At 39.0% G+C, this 26,581-nt stretch overlaps 1 protein-coding gene across 1 annotated transcript in view; it reads left to right on the top strand.

Moving 5' to 3' along the window:
• The first annotated feature begins 3,170 nt into the window (after positions 1–3,170).
• Positions 3,171–26,581, top strand: part of LOC138893517 (uncharacterized) — a 38,451-nt gene continuing 15,040 nt past the window's right edge. Inside the window, exon 1 of the mRNA XM_070178127.1 lies at positions 3,171–3,564. Coding sequence (XP_070034228.1) covers positions 3,171–3,564 — 394 coding nt within the window. The remainder of the gene's footprint in view (positions 3,565–26,581) is intronic.

Raw genomic sequence — 26,581 nt, 5'->3', positions numbered from 1 at the left:
AGATGTGATACCATATAAATGAGGGTTTCATCTCATTTTTCATTTTGGACCTAGAGAGCTCGGTTTGAGACGAGTTTTCGTGAGTTTTTCAAGATATTCATCAGGGGTAAGTGATTCTAACTCGGATTTGGTTAATATACATGGATATTACATTCTTTTCATCATTCAATGGGTATTTTGAGATGAAAATTTGGGAAAAATTATAGAACTTAATAAACTATAATTTTAGGATTCGTAGGGCAATCCGATATCGGAATTCGATAATTTTTGTGTGGTTGAACTCTTATTGGAACAAGTGTTCGGATTTCGTGAGTTTTTTTTGAGATTCGATATGTGGGCCCCACTGTTGATTCTTTTTAGATGAATTTCGGATTTTAATTTGTAAAATTAGTAATTTCATATGGAATTAATTCCTACAATTCGTGTTGAGTATATTGGATTATTTGTAACTAGATTTGAAGCTTTCGGATACCAATTCGCGAGACAAAGGTTTATTGGAATCTTAAATTTGGTTGCAAAGCAAGGTAAATGTCGTGGTTAACCTTGACTTGAGGGAATAGAACCCCAGAATTATTTGTTAAGTGAATTTCATGTGTAATGACGTATAGGCAAGGCGACGAGTGCCTATACGTCGTCAAATTGATTGTTTGCATATTTATCTAAAAATCATAAATTATTTTAAATTATAAATTAATTATTTCTATCATATTCCTTGTCTAATATTATGTCATGAATTCATGCTATAATTGCTACATGCTTATTTGAATTATGTGTCTTAATTGTTACTTGACATTTAGCACATTAATTATTAAATTACCTATTTTCTCCCTGAGTTCCACAATTAATTGCTACTTGTCATTACTTGTTTCCTAAATAAATCATAATAAGTGTATGCTTTGTTACCTAATAATTTATTATTAAATGTGGTATTTATTGGAGTATGTTTACATTTAAGAGTTTTTTAATTATATTGTTGGAGCGGTTGCACGCCGCAACAGATTTATTTTAAGTTTATATTGTTGGAGCGGGTTGCACGCCGCAATGGATTTATTGAAAGTTTATAATGTTGGAGCGGGTTTCACGCCACAAGGATCAGGTTGCACTCCGCAACGGATTTTATTCTAAGTTTATATTGTTGGAGCGGGTTGTACGCCGCAACAGAAATCAATTGAAGGTTTATGACTGTTGAACTGACTTCAATTATTGATATGATTTTCTGGTCTTACTTCTATTCCTGTTGTTATTATTATAATTATTATTATTGCGTACATGTTAATGTAAGCAACCTGCCTTAGCCTCGTCACTACTTCATCGAGGTTAGGCTCGACACTTACAGAGTACATGGGGTCGGTTGTACTCATTCTACACTCTGCACTTCGTTTACGGATAGCGGAGTTGGTCCTAGTGGCGTACTATAGATTTTCTCGGATTCAGCTATCAGGGGAGATTTGAGGTATAGCTGTACGACGTTCGCAGCTATAAAGTCCCCTTCTACTTTATCTTAGTTGTGTGCTTTCTTTCAGACATCTTTATTTTATTCAGACCTTTATTTGTATTATTCTAGAAGCTCGTGCACTTGTGACACAAGTTGTGGGATGGTATTTAGACATCGTTATCATTTTGGTTTGTTTACTTTAAATTCATTATTATTTCATTTGTTGGTTTCTTTATTATTTAATTAAAATAAATTGTTAAAAATGGTTTAAATTATTCTAACGTTGGCTTGCCTAGCAAGTGAAATGTTAGGCGCCATTACGGACCCGAAGGTGGGAATTTCGGGTCGTGACAAGTTGGTATGAGAGCACTAGGTTACTTAGGTCTCACGAGTCACGAGCAAGCTTAGTAGAGTTTGAAGGATCAGTACAGAGACATTTTTACTTATCTCTCAGAGGCTATGAAGTTTAGGAACAATATCACTTCTTTCTTATTCTGTCATGCGATTTATAATGCTGGCTTATCATGCGATTGGTACTTATCATGCGATTTATTCTATCATCGATGATTGAACCATTCTATTCTTTTTCTCTTGAAGATGGCAAGAACACATAGCGCATCTACCGACGGACAGGGACCACAGCCCCCGGTGGCAACTATGACCAGGGGTAGAGGTCGAGGCCAATATCGTGCCAGTGGCCGAGGTAGAGGCAGAGGTAGAGCTCAGTCTTGTGCTGTTAAGGTCCCGGAAGGAATCATACATACTCAAGTACTTCAGGATGCTCTAGTCCGTTTGGTGAGCCTAATAGAAGGTTGGCCGAGAATGGTACATTTCTAGTGGCACCAGCCGCCTCACAGGCTGGAGAGGAGCACAAACTCCCACTACTCCCGCTCCGGAGCAGATAGCTCCCAGTATCTTGCTCCAGTAGTTCCACCAGTTGGGATAGTTCAGCTAGTTGTTGCGGCACATGCCAGTGATAGGCCCGCCATGTCTTCTAAGGCCCTATTGAGATTAGACAAGTTTATTAAGCTCTTTCTAGTTCACTTCAGTGGTACACCTACTGAGGACCTACGGGATTATTTTGACCGCTTTCATGAGATGTTGCGGAATATGGGAATAGTTGAAAGCCACAGAGTCAATTTTGTTGTATTTCACATGACTGGTTCTGCCAAGAGGTGGTGGAGAGATTATGTATTTACTAGACTAGCTGATTTGCCTGAACTTACTTGGGAGAAGTTCTCACAACTATATCTGGAGAAGTTTGTTCCTATTACACTGAGAGAGGAATACCGCATGCAGTTTGAGCGTCTCCAGTAGGGTAGTATAATTGTTACCCAGTATGAGACTCGATTTGTGTACTTAGCACGTCATGCCATCGTTTTGCCTCCTACCTCGGGCCCTACTTAGTTTCACAAGCCTTTGTCATTGTCAGTCAACTAAGTATGGCCTTTTTCTTTTTGTTTGAATAACCCATTCTCATTATCTTTAATAAGTAAAATAGGAAAACCTATAGGTCCTTAGTAGTGTTGACAAAGAAGAAGGAGCCGGTTAAAAGAAAGCGAATCTTTCCATTTTCTTATAATTATATAATAATATAAAATAGAAAGAAATTTCTTATTATTATATATAGGCCATCTTGACAAGCAACCCTTCATCTTGATCTGAGGTGAGAGAGAGTGAGGAGATTAATTGATGGACTCATTGATACTATCATACTTCAGATGTACAAAGAGACATGAGTGGTATTTCTTTCCAGACAACTGTGAATATTGCTAGGCGGATCGAGTTAGTTCGTGCTCAGGAGAGAGGGCCAGTGTCAGATAAGAGGCTCTGTCATTCCCGTAATTTCAGAGGCGGCTCATCTGGAGGTAGGGGTACTTATGGTAGGGGCCATCCTCCCAGGCCATTTTATTCAGCACTTCAGGCATCTCACAGTGCTTCAGGGAATCATGATCCTATTATGACTTACTCTGGTCAGCCGACATTTAGTGCATATCTATCTCCTATCAGTGCACCACCACTCCAGAGTCACTACAGCGGTTATCTGGTCTGTTCGGTCGACTTCAGCTTCAGCATCCACAACAACATGATGGGTGTTATGAGTCTGGGAACATTGGTCACATCAGGAGGTACTGCCCTAGGTTGTCGAGCAACAAATCTCAGCAGGATTCTCGTGCCATCATACCGGCACCGGTTGCTCCACCGCCCGCCTGACCAGCTAGTGGCAGGGGTCAGGCAGTTTAAGGTGGAGGTCAGGTTGTTAGAGGTGGAGGCCAGCCATTTAGAGTCCGTCCCAGAGATATAGCTCCATGTGGTGGGGCCCAACCCCGATTTTATATTTTTCCAGTTAGGCCTGAGGCCGAGTCATCCGATGTCGTAATCACAAGTACTATTCTAGTTTGCCATAGAGATGCTTCAGTTTTATTTGATCCATAATCTACTTATTCTTATGTGTCCTCATACTCTGATTCATATTTGGTTATGTCTCGTGATTTTTTGAGTACTTCTGTGTGTGTTTCCACCCTGGTGGAAGATTCTATCGCTATAGATCATATCTATCGTTCATGTGTTGTTACTATTGGGAGTCTTGAGACTAGCGTAGATCTTCTAGTTCTTGATATGGTAGATTTTGATGTCATCTTGGGTATGGATTGGTTGTCACCCTATCATGCTGTTTGGACTGTCACGCCAAAACAGTGACCTTAGCCATGCCTGGGTTACCTAGGATAGAGTGGAAAGGGACTCTTGGCCATTCCACCTGCAATGTTATCTCTTACGTGAAAGCTCGGCGTATGGTCGATAAGGGATATCTAGCTTATTTAGCTTATATTTGTGATCTCAGTGCATATGTTACTTCTATAGATTCTTTCCTAATTGTCCGTGAGTTTCCAGATGTATTTTTTGCAGATTTGCCGGGGATGCCACACGATAGGGATATTGACTTCTGTATTGATTTGGCTTCGAGAACCCAGCCCATTTCGATTCCACCATACTGTATGGCCTAGCCGGAACTAAAGGAGTTGAAGGAGCAGTTACAAGACTTGCTTGACTAGGGATTCATTAGACCTAATGTCTCGCCTTGGGGTGCACCAGTGTTATTTGTAAAGCAGAAAGATAGTCCAATGCGGATGTGTATAGATTCTCAGTAGTTGAACAAGGCTACTATCAAGAACAAGTAACAGTTGCCAAAAATTGATGACTTATTCGATCAGCTTCAATATGCCAAGGTGTTTTCAAAGATCGATTTGAGGTCTGGTTAGCATCAGTTGAATATTAGGGCATCTGATGTCCCTAAGACAGCTTTTCAGACTCGGTATGGGCATTATAATTCCTAGTGATGTCATTTAGGCTAATAAATTCCCCAACAACATTTATGGATTTGATGAATCAGGTGTTCAAACCCTATTTGGATTCTTTTGTGGTCATATTCATTGGTGATATATTGATTTACTCTAGCAGTCGAGAGGAGTATGAGAAGTATCTTTGGATTGAACTTTAGACTTTGAAGAATAATCAGTTATATACCAAATTTTTGAAATGTGAATTTTGGTTAGACTCAGTTACCTTTTTAGGGCATGTTGTATAGGCAGAAGGCATAAAAATGGATCCTAAGAAGATTGAGGCATTTCAGAATTGGCCTAGACCTACTTTAGCTATAGAGATCTGGAGTTTCCTGGGTTTGGCAGGTTATTACCGCCAGTTTATGGAGGGATTTTCATCCGTAACATCCCCACAAACCAAATTAACTTAGAAGGGTGCCCCATTCAGATGATCAGACGAGTGTGAATTGAGCTTTGAGAAGCTCAATACTGCTTTGACTACGGCGCCAGTGTTGGTATTGCCCACATGTTCAGGATCTTATAAGGTATATTGTAATGCATCTCACATTGGGCTTGGTACAATATTAATGCAAGATGGCAGGGTGATTGCATACGCGTCGCGATAATTAAAAGTTCACGAGAAGAATTATCTTATTCATGACTTAGAATTGGCAGCCATTGTTCATGCACTGAAGATTTGGAGGTATTACCTTTACGATGTCTCGTGTGAGGTATTCACTGCTCATCATAGCTTACAATATATGTTCAAACAAAAATATCTCAATTTGAGGCAGAGAAGATGGTTGGATCTGTTGAAAGATTATGATATTACCATTTTGTATCACCTAGAAATGCTATTATAGTGGCCGATGCTTTGAGTAGAAAGGCTGTGAGTATGGGCAGCCTTACGTATATTCTGGTTGGTAAGAGGCCATTGGCCGCAGATGTTCAAACTTTGGCCAATCAGTTCGTGAGGTTAGATGTTTCAGAGCCCAGCCGGGTTCTAGCTTGCACATTCGCTATGTCTTATTTATATGAGTGCATCAAAGAGAGACAATATGATGATCCTTATTTGCTTGTCCTTAAAGACATGGTTCGGCATGGTGGTTCCAAGAAGGTTGTTGTGGGGGAAGATGGAGTTCTGCGGATGCAAGGACGTATTTGTGTGCCTAACGTGAACGGTCTTCGTGAATTAATTCTTGAAGAAGCCCATAGGTCTCGATATTCTATTCATCCAGGTGCCACCAAAATTTATCAAGATTTGCGGCAATATTATTGGTGAAGGAGAATGAAAAAGGATACAGTTGCATATGTAGCTCGGTGTCTAAATTGTCAACAAGTCAAGTACGAACATCAGTGTAATGACACGGCCGGCCATTTTGAATAATACATCCTCGTTCCCCCATTTACTACTCAATTTATGCCTTATAATTAATTTATGACTTATCGGGTTAATTGGTTTGGGTCCGAAAAGATTTCGGAATTAATTGAGACACTTAGTCTCATAATGGAAAGCTTAAGTTGGAAAAGTTAACCGGATATTGACTTATGATTAAACGACCTCGTAATTGAATTCAGATGATTTCAATAGCTCCGTATGGTGATTTTGGACTTAGGAGCGTGTTCGGAAAATTATTTGGAGGTCGGTAGTGGAATTGGGCTTAAAATGGCGAAATTTAATTTTTTGGGAAGTTTGACCGGGGGTTGACTTTTTGATATCGGAGTTGAAATCCGATTATAAAAATTTGAATACCTCCGTTATGTCATTTATGACTTGTATGCAAAATTTGAGGTCAATCGGACGTGATTTGATTGGTTCCAGCGTCGTTTGTAGAAACTTGAAATTTCAAAGTTCATTAGACTTGAATTGGGGGTATGATTCATGGTTTTAGCGTTGTTTGAGGTGATTTGAAGGTTCGACTAAGTTCGTATGATGTTTTAGGATTTGTTGGTATATTTGGTTGAGGTCCCGGGGGCCTCGAGTGAGTTTCAGATGGTCGAAAGCAGAAGCGGAGCTTTGATCGCAGATGCGGCTCAGTAGATGCAGAAATGGAGCCGTATGTGCGACACTCCTGGTCAGAATGTTAAAAACCGAGGAGTCCGAAAGTTTTGTCATTTTTGACATTTCCAAAAGCGGGTGAGGCGATTTTTGAGCGAGGAATCACGGGAAATTTTGAGGTAAGTCCCTTGTGATCCTTTCTACTCCATAATATTGAATTATCATCGAATAATCCAACTAGATTACATGTTTTTGAGGTGTAAATTGGGGATTTAAACTTAGGGATTTGAAAATATGATTTGAAGATTTGGAGGTCGAGTTGAGGTTAGATTTTAGTAAAATTAGTATGGTTAGACTCGTGGTTGAATGGGCTTTCGGATTTTGTAACTTTTGTTAGGTTCCGAGACGTGGGCCCCACGGGTGATTTTTGAGCTAAATTTCGGATTTTTATGGAAAGTTAGTATTTTCTTATTGAATTAATTCCAATAAATTTTATTGACTGAAACGAATTATTGTGACTAGATTCGAGGCATCCGTAGACCGATTTGCGAGGCAAAGGCATTGCAGAATAAGAATTTCACGATTTGAGGTAAGTTACAGTTATAAATCTGGTCCTGAGGGTATGAAACACCGAATTTTGTGTCATATGACTATTTTAGAGGTGATGCACATGCTAGGTGACTGACGTGTGGGCGTGCACCGAGGATATTGTGACTGGGTCCGTCCCGTGGAAACTGTAAAGTTGAATAACTTATTGATAACTATGTGCTCTCTATGTGTTGTGGAAATTTGACTATAAGTCATGTTAGAAACCATGTTTAGACTATATGTTGGTACTGTTGCGACACACAGAGGTCGTGTACATGATGAACTATCTGTTTAGTTGTTGTTTTGTACTCAGTCACAACTTACTTGATTATTTTATCCCACTCTCTATTATTCATGATTGATGCATCATATCATTGTTGTTTGGGCTGATTTCGTGATTGTTAAGATCCAGAGAGAGTGGAGAGATTTATTACTGAGCGAGGCCGAGGGCCTAATTGTGAGATATTATACTATAGCACGTGAGTTGTCCATGCATCGTGTGAGTTATCCGTGCGGATCTTTATATTATACTATAGCATGCGAGTTGTCCGTGCATCACGTGAGTTTTCCGTGCGGATCCAGATATTTATACTATGGCACGTGAGTTGTCTGTGCAACACGTGAGTTATCCGTGCAGATTATAGTGCTTGGGCTATAGGAGCCCCTCCGGAGTCTGTACACCCCCAGTGAGCGCGGGTACCCATTGAGTGTGAGTGCTGAGGGCTGGGAGCCCAGTACGTGATTGTTGTCCTGAGAGGCTGTACTTGCTTTTCATTTTTTGTTGCACTTAGTTGCTATCTGTCATTGTTGTGAAACTTTTTGAAAGATTTTATATCCGGACTACATGAACTTGAACTGTGTAGAATTGATTTGACTTAAAATGCTGGATTTGAAAGCATGTCTATTCTTTGCTGGAATTACTGAAAATAAACTATAACTATGTAGCTCGTCACTATATTCAGTTCCTTATTTATTATTGTTACTTACTGAGTTGGTTGTACTCATACTATACCCTGCACTTCGTGTGCAGATCCAGGTGTTCCCGGATATAACAGGTGTTGGTTCTTTCGGGCAGTTGATTTTCCGAAGATTCTGAGGTAGTTGTCGTATTTCGCAGACCTTGAGTCTCCTTCCCTATCTCTTTGTTTACTATATTTGGTCTTAGACTATAACAGACCGTATCTTCTAGACTTGTAATCATAGTAGATTCTCATGTACTCAGTGACACCATATTTTGGGAGTGTTTATATATATATATATATTCCAATTTTTTTCGTTAAATTTAGATATTATGTTTTCAAACTTAAATGATATGGTGGTTTATTGAGATTGTCAGCTTGCCTAGTATTGAGATAGGCACCATTAAGACGGGTAAGATTTTTGGTCTTGACAAGTTGGTATTAGAGCCTAGGTTGCATAAGTCTCACGAGTCATGAGCAGGTTGAGTAGAGTCTTGCAGATCGGTACAGAGACGTTTGTACTTATCTTTGAGAGGCTGCCGAACCCTTAGGAAAATTTCACTTTCTTATATTCTATCATGCGGAATTGATTCAGCTTGGAACATAACTCTTTGAATTCCTTTCGCGCATTCATATGCGCACATGAGCGCTCGGTATCAGCTGTGCATCGCCAACTTGTGATTCTATGAACGAGGTTCAAGATATGTATTCTGTGTTTGGTGATGGGCTAGTTTGGAGGACTTGAGGCCAGGTTTAGACCGCAACTTAGGCTAGGTAGCTTCAGTTATAACTTGTATATTTGGACTCATATGTCCGATAATGTCCCTATAAGTGGAATTTGTGGCTCGATGAGCGGTGGAATGGCTTTGTGATGAGTATGATGTAACTACGAGATGTATTAAGGCGATTTGAATGTGATGAGAAGTGTTTCCTTGAAATGTAAAGGAAGGCCATTGGGTTCTTTATTTTCGTTTTGATGTGACGTACAATCTCGAGTGTGAATGTTTTGAAAGATCTTTCACGTTGTTAAATTTTGGGGCAAATTAAATTCTCGTGTCTGGTTAATGAGTTTGGACTCAGAAAGATTAAGCGATTTCATAGTAATTGTGGTTGCGAAAGGGTATAACAAGATGCCAATTTGAGTCTAAGCAGGTGGGTTATCTCTTGCGCAGTAATCTATGTATGTGCGTTCCTTATGATATGAATAGAGAGTTTCTTTTCTACCAACGGGGCGTATGTGTTGAGATTTGAATTTGAATCGGGTTGAGAAAATTTGACTTGATTGTCGCGAGAATAAATGCTAACTTAGCAGATGATTGAGGTATTTATGGTGGGTGTTGCATAAGCTTGAGAAAATTTTTCGTTGAACTGACTGCAGTATTATGGCAGGAATGAACTATGGGTATTATGAGTTATCGAGTGTTTTGTTCTATGGCTTTGAGCCAAGTGGGAAGTTTGCTATTGACAATTCAATTTCATGGATATATGTTAAATTTTAGTTTTGGTTTAAGGCATACTTGTGGGTTATTTATGACTTTCAGAGGTAGAGATCGAGGATGATTCAGGTAAGTAAATTCTTGGATACGGGTTACATTGAACTTTATGAAAATATGAAAAATTATGAAATGATTAAGTTGTTATTTTGAAGGATGTAGTGCGCACGAAGTATGAATTCAACTGGTCGTGTTAAGGTAGAGTTACTTCTTTGAGAGTTGATCGTGCTAAAGGAGCATATGTCTTTTGGCCCGTTTGGGCGGATCAAATTAGATTTAAGCAGAGTGGATGACTCTCGAGAGGGTTCTAATGGATTCAAAATGTATATGTGGCAATTGAAAATGTTTCGAATTTGTATATCACTAGAATCAGTTACTTACATTGGATGGTATCAGGACGTATTGTAATTCTGTATGACTATGGATTCTACATTTTAGTGTAAGAAGGGTAAGGAAAACAATTTTAAATTCACATAAGCTATTTTCAGAGTGGACGTTTCAGTTGTGTTACTTATGGGGGTGCTTAAGAAGAATATAGGAACTTATGGGCGTTAGGACGAAGCGATTTTATGTTAGGACGTCTGGTAGTGAGCTTTGGGTAAGGATCGTGGAGTTCTGATAAAGAGAAGTATCACCTTGAGGATAATGCATAAGAAAATCAAGTAAAAAGGACCACTGGGTAGTAGGCTAGACCAGTATGGTAATGGCATGTTTGGCTCTTTTTTGGTAAATATGATGTGGTGAGACTCTATAGATGTTTTAGTGGCAATATTCTTGGGTTGGTAACCTACGTGGCTTGGTCGAGTTAGAGGAATTCAGTTTTGATAGACTAGTTATGTGCAAATAGATTTCAAAGAGTTCTTGATTATTTCTACCATGGTTTGAACCAGATATTTTCTAATGGTGTGGGAAATGTGTTGTGTATTGTGATTCCCTCCTAGAAGGAAGCAAGAGGAAGGTTTCTAACTAATCGGGTATGTAATTTTTTGGTGTGGGGTTCTTGTGCTTGTCACATGATGGCATAATAGATGCGGTGTGTTGTGCGGGATTAGGACTTACATGTACAAGGTGAAAGTTCATTCTTGAAAGGAAGATCACGAATTTTAGATAGAATGGTCAATTTCAGATAATTAGATAAATGTTATAACTGGTCGGTAATCCCTGAGAAGGGTGCGCATTTCAAAAGGCGCATTGTGTTTTGACTTACGTATGTTCATTGGTATTGCAATACTCACATGGTTGATAGACTGCTGATATTCAAATTATTTCTATGATGCACAGAAGAATTATGAAAGTATTCCTTATGGGAAGGTCGTGAATGGAAGGTGTGTTAGTTGTTCTAGTGCTGGAGTTGGGATCAGTTACGTGAGTCATGTGTTTGATGAATTTGGAGACTGGGAGTTTTCAGAAGTATATTATTTTGGGTTGCGACCTGTTTGAGGTGAGTATTTTATTTTAACTCAGTGGAGGCACTAGTGAAGTTAAGTATTTGTGATAGCTATGCGCTATAAGTGTGCATATATGTGAGGTTTGAGCCAATGTGCGGGCATCGGGGCAAGTATTTATACTCAAAAGAATGCTTAGGCTATTATATGCCTAGAGTTGACTGTTTAGCGTAAAGTTATAACGTTTCCCGTATTCGTACCTGTGTTGAGAACTATCTAGGCTATACTTGAGGTTACAAAGAAGATGATTCCCTAAATAAGCGGGGTAGTTACTTATTCTGTGTAAAATTGCCGATTTGAAGTGTGATAGTAGACTTTGCACATGCTTACACTAAGGCGTGCTAATTATTCCAGTCCAAGAGTATGGGAATCTTATTTCATTATCATATACAACTGTACTTGTTTAATTGCTCCTGTATGAAATGCTGGGACTAGAGGCATGTGATCATGCCAGGCGATTCATACCATTGGCACGCGAGTTGTCCATGCCGTGTGTGTGAATTTTATTTCTTTGATTATTTATCGGATTTCATTGCTTTCCTTCCTCTACGATAAAAATTACATTAGCAACGTATTTGAGGAATTATGTACATGCACGTACGGTTATCCTCTTCATGAAATTTGAGGAGTTGGTTATAACATTGTGGTTGTGGTGGTGCTTGTTGAACTTGCAATATGGTTCTCTTCCTTGATACATCTCCCATATTTGGGTACACGGATAACGCAGTGGTGGCTGGAGTTATATTGATATGGCGTGTCTGTGGGATAGTTATGTTTAATAATATATTGTCATTGGACCTATAATGGGTACTATCAGGCTTGCTTATGGTATATTCAAGAGGGTTATGGTTTTGGTTGGGGCGAGAGAGCTCCATGGCTAGTTGATCTGATGAGTGGTTATGCGTTTTGATTGTTTCTTTTATCATTGGCAGTGTACGAAGGTTGTGGAATGAGGTTCTGTTAACTGCGGGGTTTTATACTAGTACTTGGTTGGTTTGGAGTAGTTATTGTGATCAAGAATGGTGCTACGAGCGGGCGAGTTGTGTAATATGCCGGGTGATTATATCCGTGATTATAGTTATATCTCGATGCATCTTGTTTAGACTCATACAGTGTGTAAATGTAATATTCATGTCTTGAAAAGAAATTCTGAAGGTTAGGAATTGAATTCCAAGGTTTTGGGCTAAGGCTAAATTAAGGATTTCCAGTTGTATTGTGTTGTCAGGCCTATGTGGAATAAGGTGACGTGGGATCACCCCGGGTACGCGCGTGGTAAGATGGAATAGTGATTTGATGGCTTGGAACAACTCTTGGTACGTTCGAGGGCGAACACATGTTTAAGTGGGGGAGAATGTAATGGCCCGATTAGTCGTTTTGAGTATTACATCCCCGTTCCCCCATTTACTTCTCAATTTATGCCTTACAATTGATTTATGACTTATCAGGTTAGTTGGTTTGGGTACGGAAAGATTTCGGAATGAATTGAGACACTTAGTTTCATAATGGAAAGTTTAAGTAAGAAAAGTTAACCGGATGTTGACTTATGAGTAAACGACCTCGAAATTGAATTTTGATGATTCCAATAGCTCAGTATGGTGATTTTGGACTTAGGAGCATGTTCGAAAAGTTATTTGGAGGTCGGTAGTGGAATTAAGCTTAAAATGGAGAAAGTTGAATTTTTGGAAAGTTTGACCAGGGGTGTTGACTTTTTGATATCGGAGTCAAAATTTGATTCTGAAAATTTGAATACCTCCGTTATTTCATTTATGACTTGTGTGCAAAATTTGAGGTCAATCAGACGCGATTTGATAGGTTCCGGCGTCATTTGTAGAAACTTGAAATTTCAAAGTTCATTAGGCTTGAATTGGGGGTATGAATCATTGTTTTAGCGTTGTTTGAGGTGATTTGAAGGTTCGACTAAGTTCGTATGATGTTTTAGGACTTGTTGATATATTTGTTTGAGGTCCCGGGGGCCTCGGGGGAGTTTCAGATGGTTAATGGATTAAATTCAGACTTAGAAGAAAAATCTGAAGTTTCCGCCATCTGATGCGGGCAAGCGCAGATGCAGGCAGATGGGTGTGAGGTAGTGGTCGCAGGTGCTAGGGAAATTCCGCACATGTGTTGAGTGCAGATGCGGTCCCTTGATCGCAGAAGCGGAGGCAGGCTTAAATGATTTTTCCGCTGAAGCGGAGCTTTGATCGCAAATGCGGCTCCGCAAATGAGAAAATGGAGCCGTAGATGCAAAATTCCTGGTCAGAATGTAAAAAACCGAGGAGTCCGAGATATTTTTCATTTTTGAAATTTCCAAAAGCGGGTGAGGCAATTTTTGAGCGAGAAATCATGGGAAAGTTACAGGTAAGTCCCTTGAGATCCTTTCTACTCCATAATATTGAATTATCACCGAATAATTCGACTAGATTACATGTTTTTGAGGTGTAAATTGGGGATTTGAACTTAAGATTTGAAGGTCGAGTTGAGGTCGGATTTTGGTAAAATTAGTATGGTTAGACTCGTGGTTGAATGGGCTTTCAGATTTTGTAACTTTTGTCGGGTTCCGAGACGTGGACCCCACGGGTGACTTTTGACCTAAATTTAAGATTTTTATGGAAAATTAGTATTTTCTTATGGAATTAATTCCAATAAATTTTATTGACTGAAACGAATTATTGTGACTAGATTCGAGGCATCCAGAGGACGGTTTGCGAGGCAAAGGCATTGCAGAATAAGAATTTCACGGTTTGAGGTAAGTAACCGTTATAAATTTGGTTCTGAGGGTATGAAACCCCGGATTTTGTGTCATGTGACTATTTTAGAGGTGACACACATGCTAGGTGACGGGTGTGTGGGCGTGCACCGAGGGGATTGTGACTGGGTCCGTCCTGTGAAAACTATAAAGTTGAATAACTTGTTGATAACTATGTTCTCTTTATGTGTTGTGGAAATTTGACTATAACTCATGTTAGAAATCATGTTTAGGCTATATTTTGGTACTGTTGGGACCCACAGAGGTCGTGTACATGTTGAACTATCTTCTTAATTATTATTTGGTACTCAGTCACAACTTACTTGATTATTGTATCCAGTCTCTATTGTTCATGATTGATGCATCATATCATTATTGTTTGGGATGATTTCATGATTGTTGAGAGTCCGAGAGACTAGAGAGATTTATGACTAAGCGAGGCCGAGGGCCTAAATATGAGATATTATACTATAGCACGTGAGTTGTCTGTGCAGCACGTGAGTTGTCCGTGCGGATCCTTATATTATACTATAGCACGTGAGTTGTCCGTGCATCACGTGAGTTGCCCGTGCAGATCGAGATATTTATACTATGGCACGTGAGTTGTCCATGCAGATTATAGCGCTTGGGCTGTAGGAGCCCCTCCGGAGTCTGTACACCCCCAGTGAGCGCGGGTACCCACTGAGTGTGAGTGTTAATGGCTGGGAGCCTAGTGAGTGATTGTTGTCCTGAGAGGTTATACTTGCTTTTCATTTGTTGTTGCACGTAGTTGCTATCTATTATTGCTATGAATGTTTTTGAAAGATTTTATATCCGGAATACATGAAATTGAATTGTATAAAATTATTTGGCTTAAAATGCTGGATTTGAAAGCATGTCTATTCTTTGCTGGAATTACTGAAAATGAACTATGACTGTGCAACTCGTCACTATCTTCAATTCCTTATTTATTATTGTTACTTACTGAGTTGGTTGTACCCATACTACACCCTGTACTTTGTGTGCAGATCCAGGTATTCCCGGACATAGCGGGTGTTGATTCTTTCAAGCAGTTGATTTCTCGGAAATTCTGAGGTAGTTGTCGTGTTTCGCAGACCTTGTCTCTCCTTTCCTATCTGCTTGTTTACTATATTTGGTCTCAGACTATCATAGACCATATTTTCCAGACTTGTAATCATATTAGATGCTCATGTACTCAGTGACACCGGGTTTTGGGAGTGTTTATATATATATATATATATATATATATATATATATATATATATATATTTGTGAGTTTTTCTTCCGCTAAATTTATATATTATGTTTTCAAACTTAAAAGATATGGTCGTTTATTGAGATTGTCGGCTTGATTGGTATTGAGATAGGAGCCATCATGACGGGTGAGATTTTTGGGTCGTGACAATTAGAGACTGGTGGTTTACTTCAGAAGTTAGGAATTCTTGAGTGGAAGTGGGAGCGTATCACTATGGATGTTATTGTTGAACTTCCACAGACTCAGAGAAAGTTTGTTGTATTATGGGTCATTATGGACAGGTTGACCAAGTCAGCACATTTCATTCCAGTAGCAGTTACCTATTTTCAGAGCGGTTAGCGGAGATTTACATCCGCGAAATTGTCCCCATTCACGGTGTGCCCGTGTCTATCATTTCTGATCGAGGTACGCAATTCACCTCACACTTCTAGAGGGCTGTACAACGTGAGTTGGGCATGCGGATTGAGTTGAGTACAACATTTTATCCTCAGATGGACTGACAGTCCAGGCGCACTATTCAAATATTGGAAGATATGCTTCGCATTTGTGTTATAGACTTTGGAGGTTTTTGGGATCAGTTCTTGCCATTGCGGAGCTTTCCTATAATAACAACTATCATTCGAGCATTTATATGGCTCCATATGAAGCATTATACGGGAGGCGATGTCGTTCACTAGTTGGCTGGTTTGAACCGAGAGAGCCTCGGTTGTTGGGTACCAATTTGGTACAGGATGCCTTGGATATGGTCAAGATTATTCAAGATCGACTTTGCACAGATCATTCTAGGCAAAAGAGTTATGCTGACCATAAAGTTCGTGATATTGCATTCATGGTTGGAGAAAAAGTATTGCTCTGGGTTTCACCTATGAAAGGTGTAATGAGATTCGGAAAGAAGGGCAAGTTGAGCCCTAGGTATATTGGATCCTTTGAAATTCTTGAAAGGGTGGGTGAAGTAGCTTACATGCTTGCATTGTCACCTAGTTTATCAGCAGTTCATCTGTTGTTCCATGTGTCTATGCTCCGGAAATATCATGATGATCCATCCCATGTGTTAGATTTCAGCTCAGTCCAATTAGACAAGGATTTGACTTATGAGGAGGAGCCGGTAGCTATTTTAGCCCAGCATGTCCTACGGTTGAGGTCTAAGCGTTATCCTTCAGTTCGGGTGCAATACAGAGATCAGTCGATTGAGGCAACTATATGGGAGTTCAAGTCGGACATGCCGAGTAGATATCCACACCTTTTCCCCAGCCCAGGTACTTTTCTAATTCCGTTCGAGGACGAATGTTTGTTTTAGAGGTGAAGAATGTGATGACCCGATAGGTCCTCTTTAAATTTAATAATTATTTTTGTATTCTAAAACGTCAAATAGAACCTTTCAGTATTCCTCAACTTGTGTGCACAGTCCATAAATTTTTTCAAAACGTTTTTATGTCAAATATTTATTAAAATATGACAAAAGCTTTAAAACTCAAATGTGTTGACTTCGGTCAACATTTTGGGAAAACAGACCCGGATCAGTATTTTGATAGTTTTGGTAGGTTGTATCATGATTTGGCACTTGGGCATATGCCCGGAATCAAATTCGGAGGCCCCTAACTCAAATTATCGCCATTTAACGAAAACTAGAAATCTAAAGGCTAAAGATTTCCAAAGTTTGACCGTGAATTTGACTTTATCGATATCAGACTCTGATTGAGATTCCGAGAGTTGTAATAGATCCGTTATGTCATTTGGGACTTACCTGCAAAATTTGAGATTATTTCGGATTGAATTGACATGTTTCAGCGTGAGTTATAGAATTGAAAATTTCATAAACTCACAAGTCGGAATCATGGTGAGAATTGTAGTTTCGACGTTGTTTGACGTTATTTGAGACCTCGAGTAGGTCAGCGTTATGTTACAGGACTGGTTGGTATATTTGAACGTGGTCCCGAGTGGCTTGGGTGAGTTTCGGGGTGAGTTTTGAACTACCTTTGGGCATTTCGACACTCCACGGAGGGCACATTTTGAAGTGCGTATGTGAGGACGCAAACTCCCAAAGTGCGGAGGCAGTGGTAATTGTGCGGACCATAGTTTAAATTGTGCGGTTTGTAAAATTCCTTTCGTGACCGAAGAAAGGAGATTCTGCAGGTTGGATGGTCCGACTTCGGAAGCTTATATCTTTTAATCTACAAGGAATTTGGAAATGATTCAATAACGAAGGATGTATCCCTTTGAGTCTAGTTTCCAGAAAGGTGTACCATTAATCATTTGGACATTTGTATAGAAAGGTATGGTCTATGTACTGAAGTATGGTAGTGAAGAGCTACTGAAGTGTGACTGCACAATTTGGATTGGGGCCGCAGAACGTGGGATGTACGGACCGCACAAAACAATGTGCGGTCAACACATTGGGAGATAAGATGTGGTACCATATAAACGAGGGTTTCATCTCTTTTTTCATTTTTTGGTTGATAAGATGTGGCGATATTTCGTGGGTTTTTCAAGAAATTCATCGGGGTAAGTGATTCTAACTCGAGTTTGGTTAATATACATGAATATATCATTGTTTTCATCATTCAATTATTATTTTGAGATGCAAATTTGGGAAAAAATATAAAACTTCATAAACTATAATTTTAGGATTCGAAGGGAAATTCGACAAAATTCGGTAATTTTTATATGGTTGAACTTGTATCGGAACGGGTGTTCGAATTACTTGAGTTTTTCTGAGATTCGAGTCGTGGGCGCCACTGTTGAATTTTTTTTAGATGAATTTTGGATTGTTATTCAGAAATTTGTAATTTCATATGAAATTAATTCCTACGATTCATGTTGAGTATATTGGATTGTTTGTGATTAGATTTGAAGCTTTCGGACACCAATTCTGAAGTGAAGGCAAATGTTTATTGGAATCTTGAATTTGGTTGCGAAGCGAGGTAAGTGTCGTGGTTAACCTTGACTTGAGGAAATAGAACCCTTGAATTATTTGTTAAATGAATTTCATGTGTAATGACGTATGGGCGAGGTGACGAGTGCCTATACGTCATCAATGTTATTGTTTGCATATTTATCTAAAAATCATAAATTATTTTAAATCATGAATTAATTATTATATTAATTATTTCTCTCATATTCCTTGTCCAATATTATGTCCTGAATTCATGTTATAATTTTTACATACTTATTTGAATTATGTGTCTTAATTGCTACTTGACATTTAGCACATTAAATATTAAATTACCTATTTTCTCCCTGATTTCCTCACTTAATTGCTACTTGTCATTACTTGTTTCCTAAATAAATCAAAATAATTGTATGCTTTGTTGCCTAATAATTTCTTATTAAAATGGTATTTATTGGAGTAATTATAAATTTAAGAGTTGCTTAATTATATTGTTGGAGCATGTTGCATGCCGCAACAGATTTGTTTTAAGTTTATATTGTTGTAGCGGGTTGCACGCCGCAACAGATTTATTGAAAGTTTATAATGTTGGAGTGGGTTGCACACTGCAACGGAATTTAATTGAAAGATTATATTGTTGGATCAACTTGCACGCCGCAATGGTTTTATTCCAAGTTTATATTGTTGGAGCGGGTTGCACGCCGCAACGAAAATTAATTGAAGGTTTATGACTGCTGAACTGACTTCAATTATTGGTATGATTTACTGGTCTTACTTCTATTATTATTATTATTATTATTGCGTACAAGTTAATGTAAGCAACCTGACTTAGCCTCGTCACTACTTCGTCTAGGTTAGGCCCGACACTTACAGAGTACATGGGGTCGGTTGTATTCATACTACACTCTGCACTTCTTATGCAAATACCAGAGTTGGTCCTTGCGGCGAAATGTAAATTTGCTCAGATGCAGCTACCAGAGGAGACTTGAGGTATAGCTGCACGACGTTCGCAACTCCGAAGCCCCTTCTACTTTATCTTAGCTGCGTGCTTTCTTTCATACAACTTTATTTTTATTCAGACCGTTGTTTGTATTATTCTAGAAGTTCGTGTACTTGTGACTTTAGTTTTGGGATGGTATTTAGACATCGTTATCATTTTGATTTGTTTACTTTAAATTCAGATATTACTCTGTTTGTTGGTTTCTTTATTATTTAATTAAAATGAATTGTTAAAAATAGTTTAAATTATTCTAACGTTGGCTTGCCTAGCAAGTGAAATGTTAAGCGCCATCACGGTCCCGAAGGTGGTAATTTCGGGCCGTGACACATGGGCTCTTCCGAAATGAGCTAAGTGAAAGGTTTCTAGCCAATGGAGTGTTATTCTACTGGTAGTTCATGAGTTATAATGAATTCGTGTATTCTCGCATAGCGGCATGATAGGTGCAGTAAGCGGCATGGGAATTTGAAAGTTGAGGACGAAGGTTGCAGTTCGGTGTTGAAAAGAATGTCACGAGTCTGGATGAGCCGGGAAGAATTAAATGTTCAGAGTAAGCTGACATTATCCTAATGTGGCCTGGGAATGGTGTTCTGTGGAAGGAGCATTGTGTGTTGATTTGCAGATTCTTGATTTGCTTTACAGAATTTTTACAGTTGGTTGTATGGATGTGCAGACTTGGCTACCTGAGCGGAAGGTCATGAGAGCGTACCCCACGGGGATATTGTATGAGTGTGACATGATAGTCACTTGATTGTTAAAGATCGAGACCAAGTACGGAGATTTTCGGAACTATCGTTAATGTGAGAGTTTATGCCTGTGAGGCGCTCTATTCATTTAATTGCGGACTATAGGGGTTGTTCCAGATTGAGATGGCTTGATTATTCGCACATGTGTTGAGGTCCCGTGTAGTTTGTGGTGTCATATGAGCAGGATGGCTCTTGAGATGCAGGTCATTTATCGCACCTTAGTCGTGCTTGGTTTTGTGGCATATTGCGCTATCCGTCTCCCCAGAGTTATATTTTCGCACTTGGCATGCTTGTAGCCTATATTCGGTATTTCGTAGGTAGAAGCATTATGGCTTGATGGGTATGTCCTTATTTATTGTTATGAGTGGATCGGGTAGCACGCCACCATGAGTACGTTATTTGGATCGGGTTGCACGCCGTAATGGTATCATGTTTGGATCGGGTTGCACGCCGTTAAAGTGTTATGTTGAGTATGGTTCCCTATATCTATTCCTGCATATTTTGTTTCTCATCCTCTTAGAAGGGTTCATAACATATGTTCGTCCGTTTTATTCGTTATGCGGGCTGGGTAATTCTTTTCCAGAGTTTGTTCCTCCTTATATGTCATATTCGAGTTATAGCTATTTGGCAGATTGATGGAGTCATATGAGATCTGAGTCAGTGGTTGAGGTGGCTTATTTCCTGAGCAACTTGTACTGGGTGAGACGAGATTATTGGACCTGAAATTTGTGCAACCAGATTTATATAAGGTACAAAACAATATCGTTATTCAGTTCAGAATGAGGTAATGTTCTTGTCAGGAGATGAGACTCCATGAATTATTGATTTGACAAGTGGTTATGAGTTTCTACACGTCTATTTCATCATGGCAGTATTGCGAAAGTTGGAAGCAAGTGTATTACAAGCATCAGATTTGTAAAATTACAGCTATTATGGCCGGAGGATGTTATTATGGGCATATGAATTATGCGATGCATGGTGTGAATTCAGCAAAAGGTGTACGATCGTGTTTTGGTATGATGTGTGGTGATTGGTACGGTGTTCGTATGTTAGAATCAGGTCTTGCATAGAAATTCGTAGGTTGGAATTTTGTTCCAAGACTTATTGACTAAATGAAAGGGAGGATTTTCAGTTTGGCTCGAGCTAATGTGTTCAACTGGAATGTGATGGCACTGGTAGCTACACGATGTGTTAAACAGTGATTTTTGATAACTCCGGAGCAACTCTTAGCACGTTCGAGGATGAACGTATGTTTAATACAGGGAGAATGTAACGACCCGACCGGTCATTTTGAGCTCCAGCACGCCGTTCGGAGGTTTGAGGCATTGAGTACCTTCACTTCAGGTATTATGACTTGTACGGGGAATTGAATTTTAGGAAAGTTCGGAGTTGTTTCGGATGAAAAAGTCTAATTTCAGAAGCTTTAAGTTGGAAGAATTAACTAAAGTATGACTTTTGAGTAAACGACCTCAGAATCGGGATTTGGAGGTTCCAATAGGTTCGCATGATGATTTTGGACTTGGGCGTGATTTTGGACTTGGGCGTATGTTCGGGTTGAGTATCAGATCACCCGAGAGACTTTTAGGCTTATTAGGGAAGGTTGGTATTTTAAAAATTTAAAAATTCTTAAGTTTGACTTTAAGTGGATTTAATGTTATCGATGTCCGTTTGTGATTCCGAGCTTTGGAATAGCTTCGGTATGTCATTTATGTCTTGTGTGCAAAATTTGTGGTCAGTCGGACTAGATTTGATACGTTTCGGCACAAGCCATAGAATTTGGAAATTTGGAAATATATGTGTTTGATTCGAGGCGCGATTCATGATTTTGATGTTGTTTGACATGGTTTAAGCCTTATACTAAGTTCATATAGTATTTTGAGATGCGTTGGTATATTTTGTCAAGGTCCCGGGGGTCTCGGATGGATTCCGGTTGGTTAACGGATTGAATTTGTCCTTATGAAATTGCTGGTGGCAGCACATCTAGTGTAACCGCACCAGCGAGGTTTTGGCCGCAGGTGAGGAGTCGCAGAAGCGGACAAGAGGGTCGCAGAAGCGGTTCTAGGTGAGCAAGGTAGCGGCGTAGGTACGCGACCATTTCTGCATCTACGATGGCGCAGATACGGCGTCCTTGAGCCCAAAAGCGGAATGGTCGGGGAAGGCTGGGACCGCAGATGCGGTCGAGTTCCGCAGAAGCAGAACATCACATGCGCATGAGAAGCCGCAGAAGGGCTGGAGGGGCTGCATATGCGAAGGTTGAGGGACTTTAGGGGAGCCGCAGAAGCGGCTAAGGTTCTGCAGATGCGAGATGTCATTGGGCAGTGAGGTTTTATAAAACAAAAACGGGGTTTGGCCCCTTTTTTTCCATTTTCACTAGGTTGAGGCGATTTTGGAGAGCTTCAAGGGGATATTTTCATCAAGCAGCACAAGGTAAGTAATTCCCACCTATTACAAGTTTAATACAAGGTTTGTATAAGAATTTAAACATAGAAATTAGTAGAAATTGTGGGGGTTTTGGTAGAAACCCTAGAATTTGGTATTTTTGGATTTTGACCACGAAATTAGACGTGGAATGGAGAATAATTACATATTTGAGTTCATAATGTTATGGGTAATGTTTATCTTCCAAATATTGTTGAATTCGGGCACGTGTGCCCGAGGATTGACTTTATAGACACTTCGAGCGGAGTTGAGAATGTTTATGAGCATTGGAGTATATTTTAATTGGTTTGCACCTTGTTTGACTAGTTTTGGATTGATGGGAATCAGTTTGAGGTTTTATAGAGTCTTTAGAGCCAGTTATGGAACTTCGGATTGAGGTAAGTCTCATGTCTAACTCTGTGAGGGGGAAACTATCCCTAGGTGATGTATTTGTTATGTGTTACTTATTGCGGGGGCTACATACGCACAAGGTGACGAGAGTCCGTGCGTAGCTAGATTCATGTTATGTCCAGTTAGACTTAGGTTCACACCATGCTATAACTGTACTACTTGAGTTGTCTCCTGCCTATTAAATTCCTTTATTTTACGTTGTGACTTGAGACTAGACTTGTGTAGAGTGATAGACTCGATATTGTATAGATTCGGCGGACTTCATAATTAGTCGTGAAATGATTGTACTCCTCTTAAAAATTCTTCCGCGTATTGTGTTTCACCGAAAGGTTTCCCTTAATATACATAACTCACACGTCTACTCGTGAGTGGAGTCAAGAACCCGTCAAAGCTTCCTATTCTAATGGGATTGGGTCGTTCACCTCGGCATGATAGATACATCTATGGTTCATGCTGTTCGACCCTCGGCAGTGCGCAAACTATAATGGATCAGGCCGTATGTCTCGACAAGATTTATGTACCACACTCTCTTGGGAGCGGGTCATTTGCCTCGGCAATAAAAATAGATCTATCTATGGTTCGACAATGTTATGATGGATCGGGTATGCCTCGACATTTCTATAAAAGAAACTCTTATAAAATCGTGCGTAATGATTGGCAAGAAGCCAACATATCTGTGAGCTTTTCCTGATTGAACTGTGATGACCTATATGGTAAGGTCCATTATATATATACTTCGATTGAGGATGTAGCTACTAGCTGAGAGTTTGAGTTATTGCTGAGAGGAGGATTGTACCACGTATTATACTGTCACGACCCAAATCTCCCTCCGTAGGATGTCGTGATGTCACCTAGTCTTAGGGACTAGGTAAGCCTAACATTTACTGAAATAATAACAATATTAAATAACAACTGACAAATATGAAATATGAATCTCTATACAATACTTACAATCCTAAAACCGGTAGTACAAGTCATAAGCTCTACTGAGTTACTAAAAAGCCTATAAATACAAATATTTTGAAATAGAGATAAAACAATGCAAATACAATATGAGAAGGTGACTACGAAGCCTGCGAATGCGGCAACAAGTTTACCTTGAGTCTTCACAACAAGATCTGTAGTGCTAGAGATCGGTCAACTCACTCCACATTACCTGGCTCTGCACAAAAATATACAAAAGTGTAGTATAAGTATACCACAGCCAGTACCCAGTAAGTATCCAGACTAACCTCAGTGGAGTAGTGATGAGGTACAGTCAAGACACTCACTAGACAAATAACATGTGTCGTACTAAAATAATCGAAAACAAATAGCAGTGATAGCAACAATAATCCACTAGTGCTATAAACTGTAAGGCAACAAGGATACCATAATTATTACTTAGATGAATAAGAAACACACGAGCAGCCAATTAAACAAGTCTTTCTGTGATGACCCAAAAGGTCATCTTTAAATTTAATCATTAATTCTGTGTTCTAAGACCTCAAAAAGCACTATTCATCATTCCTCGAATTGCGTGGTCAATATTTTGAGCAAACAGACTTGGATCAGTATTTCGACTATTCCGGTAGGTCCGTATAGTAATTTGAGACTTGAGAGTATGCTCAGAATTTAATTTGGAGGTCCCTAACTTGAATTATCGCTAGTTGGCGAAAACTAAAAGTCTAAAGGCTTAAAGATTTCAAAGTTTGACCACAAATTGACTTTTATTGATATCGGGGTCGGATTCGGGTTCTGAAAATTTTCATAGGTCCGTTGTGTTATTTATGACTTGTATGTCGAATGTTCTGAGAAATGGAGTTGATTTGACGTGATTCAGATGTTCGGTTGTGAAAATAGAAGTTTAAAGTTTTCTTGAAAAATTTCATTTGATTTGGTGTCTGATTCGTAGATCTAATCGTTATTTTGGTGTTTTGTTCATGCGAGCGAGTTCGTATGAGGTTTTTGGACTTGTTTTCATAATTGGTTTGGCGCCCCGAGGGCACGGGCACGTTTCAGATAGGCTACAGGTGTTTTGAAACGTAGAAAAATCTGTTCTTTTGTCTTTCGCTGATATCTGGTGTGTTCTTCTTTGCGTTCGTGAAGGTACTCTCGCGAACGCGAAGAGTTAACTCGGGCATGGTGATTTTCCTAATCACGAATGTGGTAACTATGTCGCGAACGTTAAGAAATGGGGGCCTTACCCTTCGCAAACGCGACCAGCTTCCGGCGAACGCGAAGTTTTAGGGACCTGGGGGGAAGTGTCAGTCATTCTTCTACGTGAACGCGAGCATTGGCTCGCGAACGCGAAGTCCAGGGGGAGATGCCTTCGCGAACATGAAAGAGGACTCTCGAACGTGAAAGCCACTCGGGCTGCTGCTCATCGCGAAACGCCCAGACCTTAAAACAGAACCAAACCGGGATTTTTCCCATTTCTCACAAACCCTCAATTAGAACTCGGTTTAGGGGCGATTTCAAAGGAGGTTTTCATGATTTTGAACTGGGTAAGTGTTCTTTATCATATAGTGATTATATATCATAAATCTAAGTCTATATTCACCATTTATTTCGGATTTAGATGGGAGAAATTGGAATTTTTGTAAAATTTTCCAAAAATGAAAATTAAGATTTGAAGGTCCATTTGACATCAGAATTTGATAATTTTTGTATGGTTGAAGGTCCACGTCTCTAATGAGATTAGAGACGTGGGTCCCACTGATGAGTTTTGAGATAAAGTTTGGATTTTAATCCGGAAAATTAGTAAATTCTTATGGAATTAATTCTTACGATTTATATTGAGTATATATAATTGTTTATGACTAGATTTGAGGATTTCGAACACGAATTCGCGAGGCAAAGATTTATTGGATTCTTGAATTTGGTTGCAAAGCAAGGCAAGTATTGTGGTTAACCTTGACTTGAGGGAATAGAACCCTTAAATTAATTGTTATATGAAATGCATGTGAATGATGTATAGGCGAGGTGACGAGTGTCTATACGCCGTCAAATTAATTATTTGTATAATTACTTGAAAAATCATAAATTATTTTAAATCATGAATTAATTACTATATTAATTGTTTCTCTCATGTTCTTTGCTCAATATCATGCCTTTAATCCATGCTATAATTGCTACATGCTTATTTGATTTATGTGACTTGATTGCCAATTGACGTTTAGCATACTAATTATTAAAATGCCTATTACATCCTTAATTTTCACAATTAATTGCTACTTGTCATCACTTATTTCTAATAAATCATAATTATTGTATGATTGTTGTCTTATAATTTCATATTAATTGTTGCATTTATTGGAGTAATTTCTTTTATAAGAATTGGTATATGAATATATTGGAGGAGAGGGTTGCACGCCGCAATGGAAATGAAAGTGAATATATTGGAGGAACGGGTTGCACGCCGCAACAGAATTGATTGAAATGAATATATTGGAGGAGCGGGTTGCACGCCACAACATAATTGATTGAAATGAATATATTGTAGGAGCGGGTTGCACGCCGCAACATAATTGATTGAAAATATATTGTGGGATCGGGTTGCATGCCACAACGGAAATTGATTGAAATAATAATTGGTCATGACTACCGAGTTGACTTCAACTGTTAAAATAAGTTACTTGATTTATTTTTATTATTGTTATTATTATTATTATTATTATTATTATTATTATTATTATTATTATTATTATTATTATTATTATTATTATTATTATTATTATTATTATTATTATTATTATTATTATTATTATTATTATTATTATTATTATTATTATTATTATTATTATTATTATTATTATTATTATTATTATTGTGTACAAGTTAATGTAAGTGAGCTGCCTTAGCCTCGTCACTACTTCGTCGAGGTTAGGCTCGGCACTTACCAGT

Source organism: Nicotiana tomentosiformis, chromosome 6, assembly GCF_000390325.3.
Source record: "Nicotiana tomentosiformis chromosome 6, ASM39032v3, whole genome shotgun sequence".
Lineage (NCBI taxonomy): Eukaryota > Viridiplantae > Streptophyta > Magnoliopsida > Solanales > Solanaceae > Nicotiana > Nicotiana tomentosiformis.
Note: the sequence above shows the minus strand (reverse complement) of the source record. Positions and strands in the feature narration are given on the sequence as shown.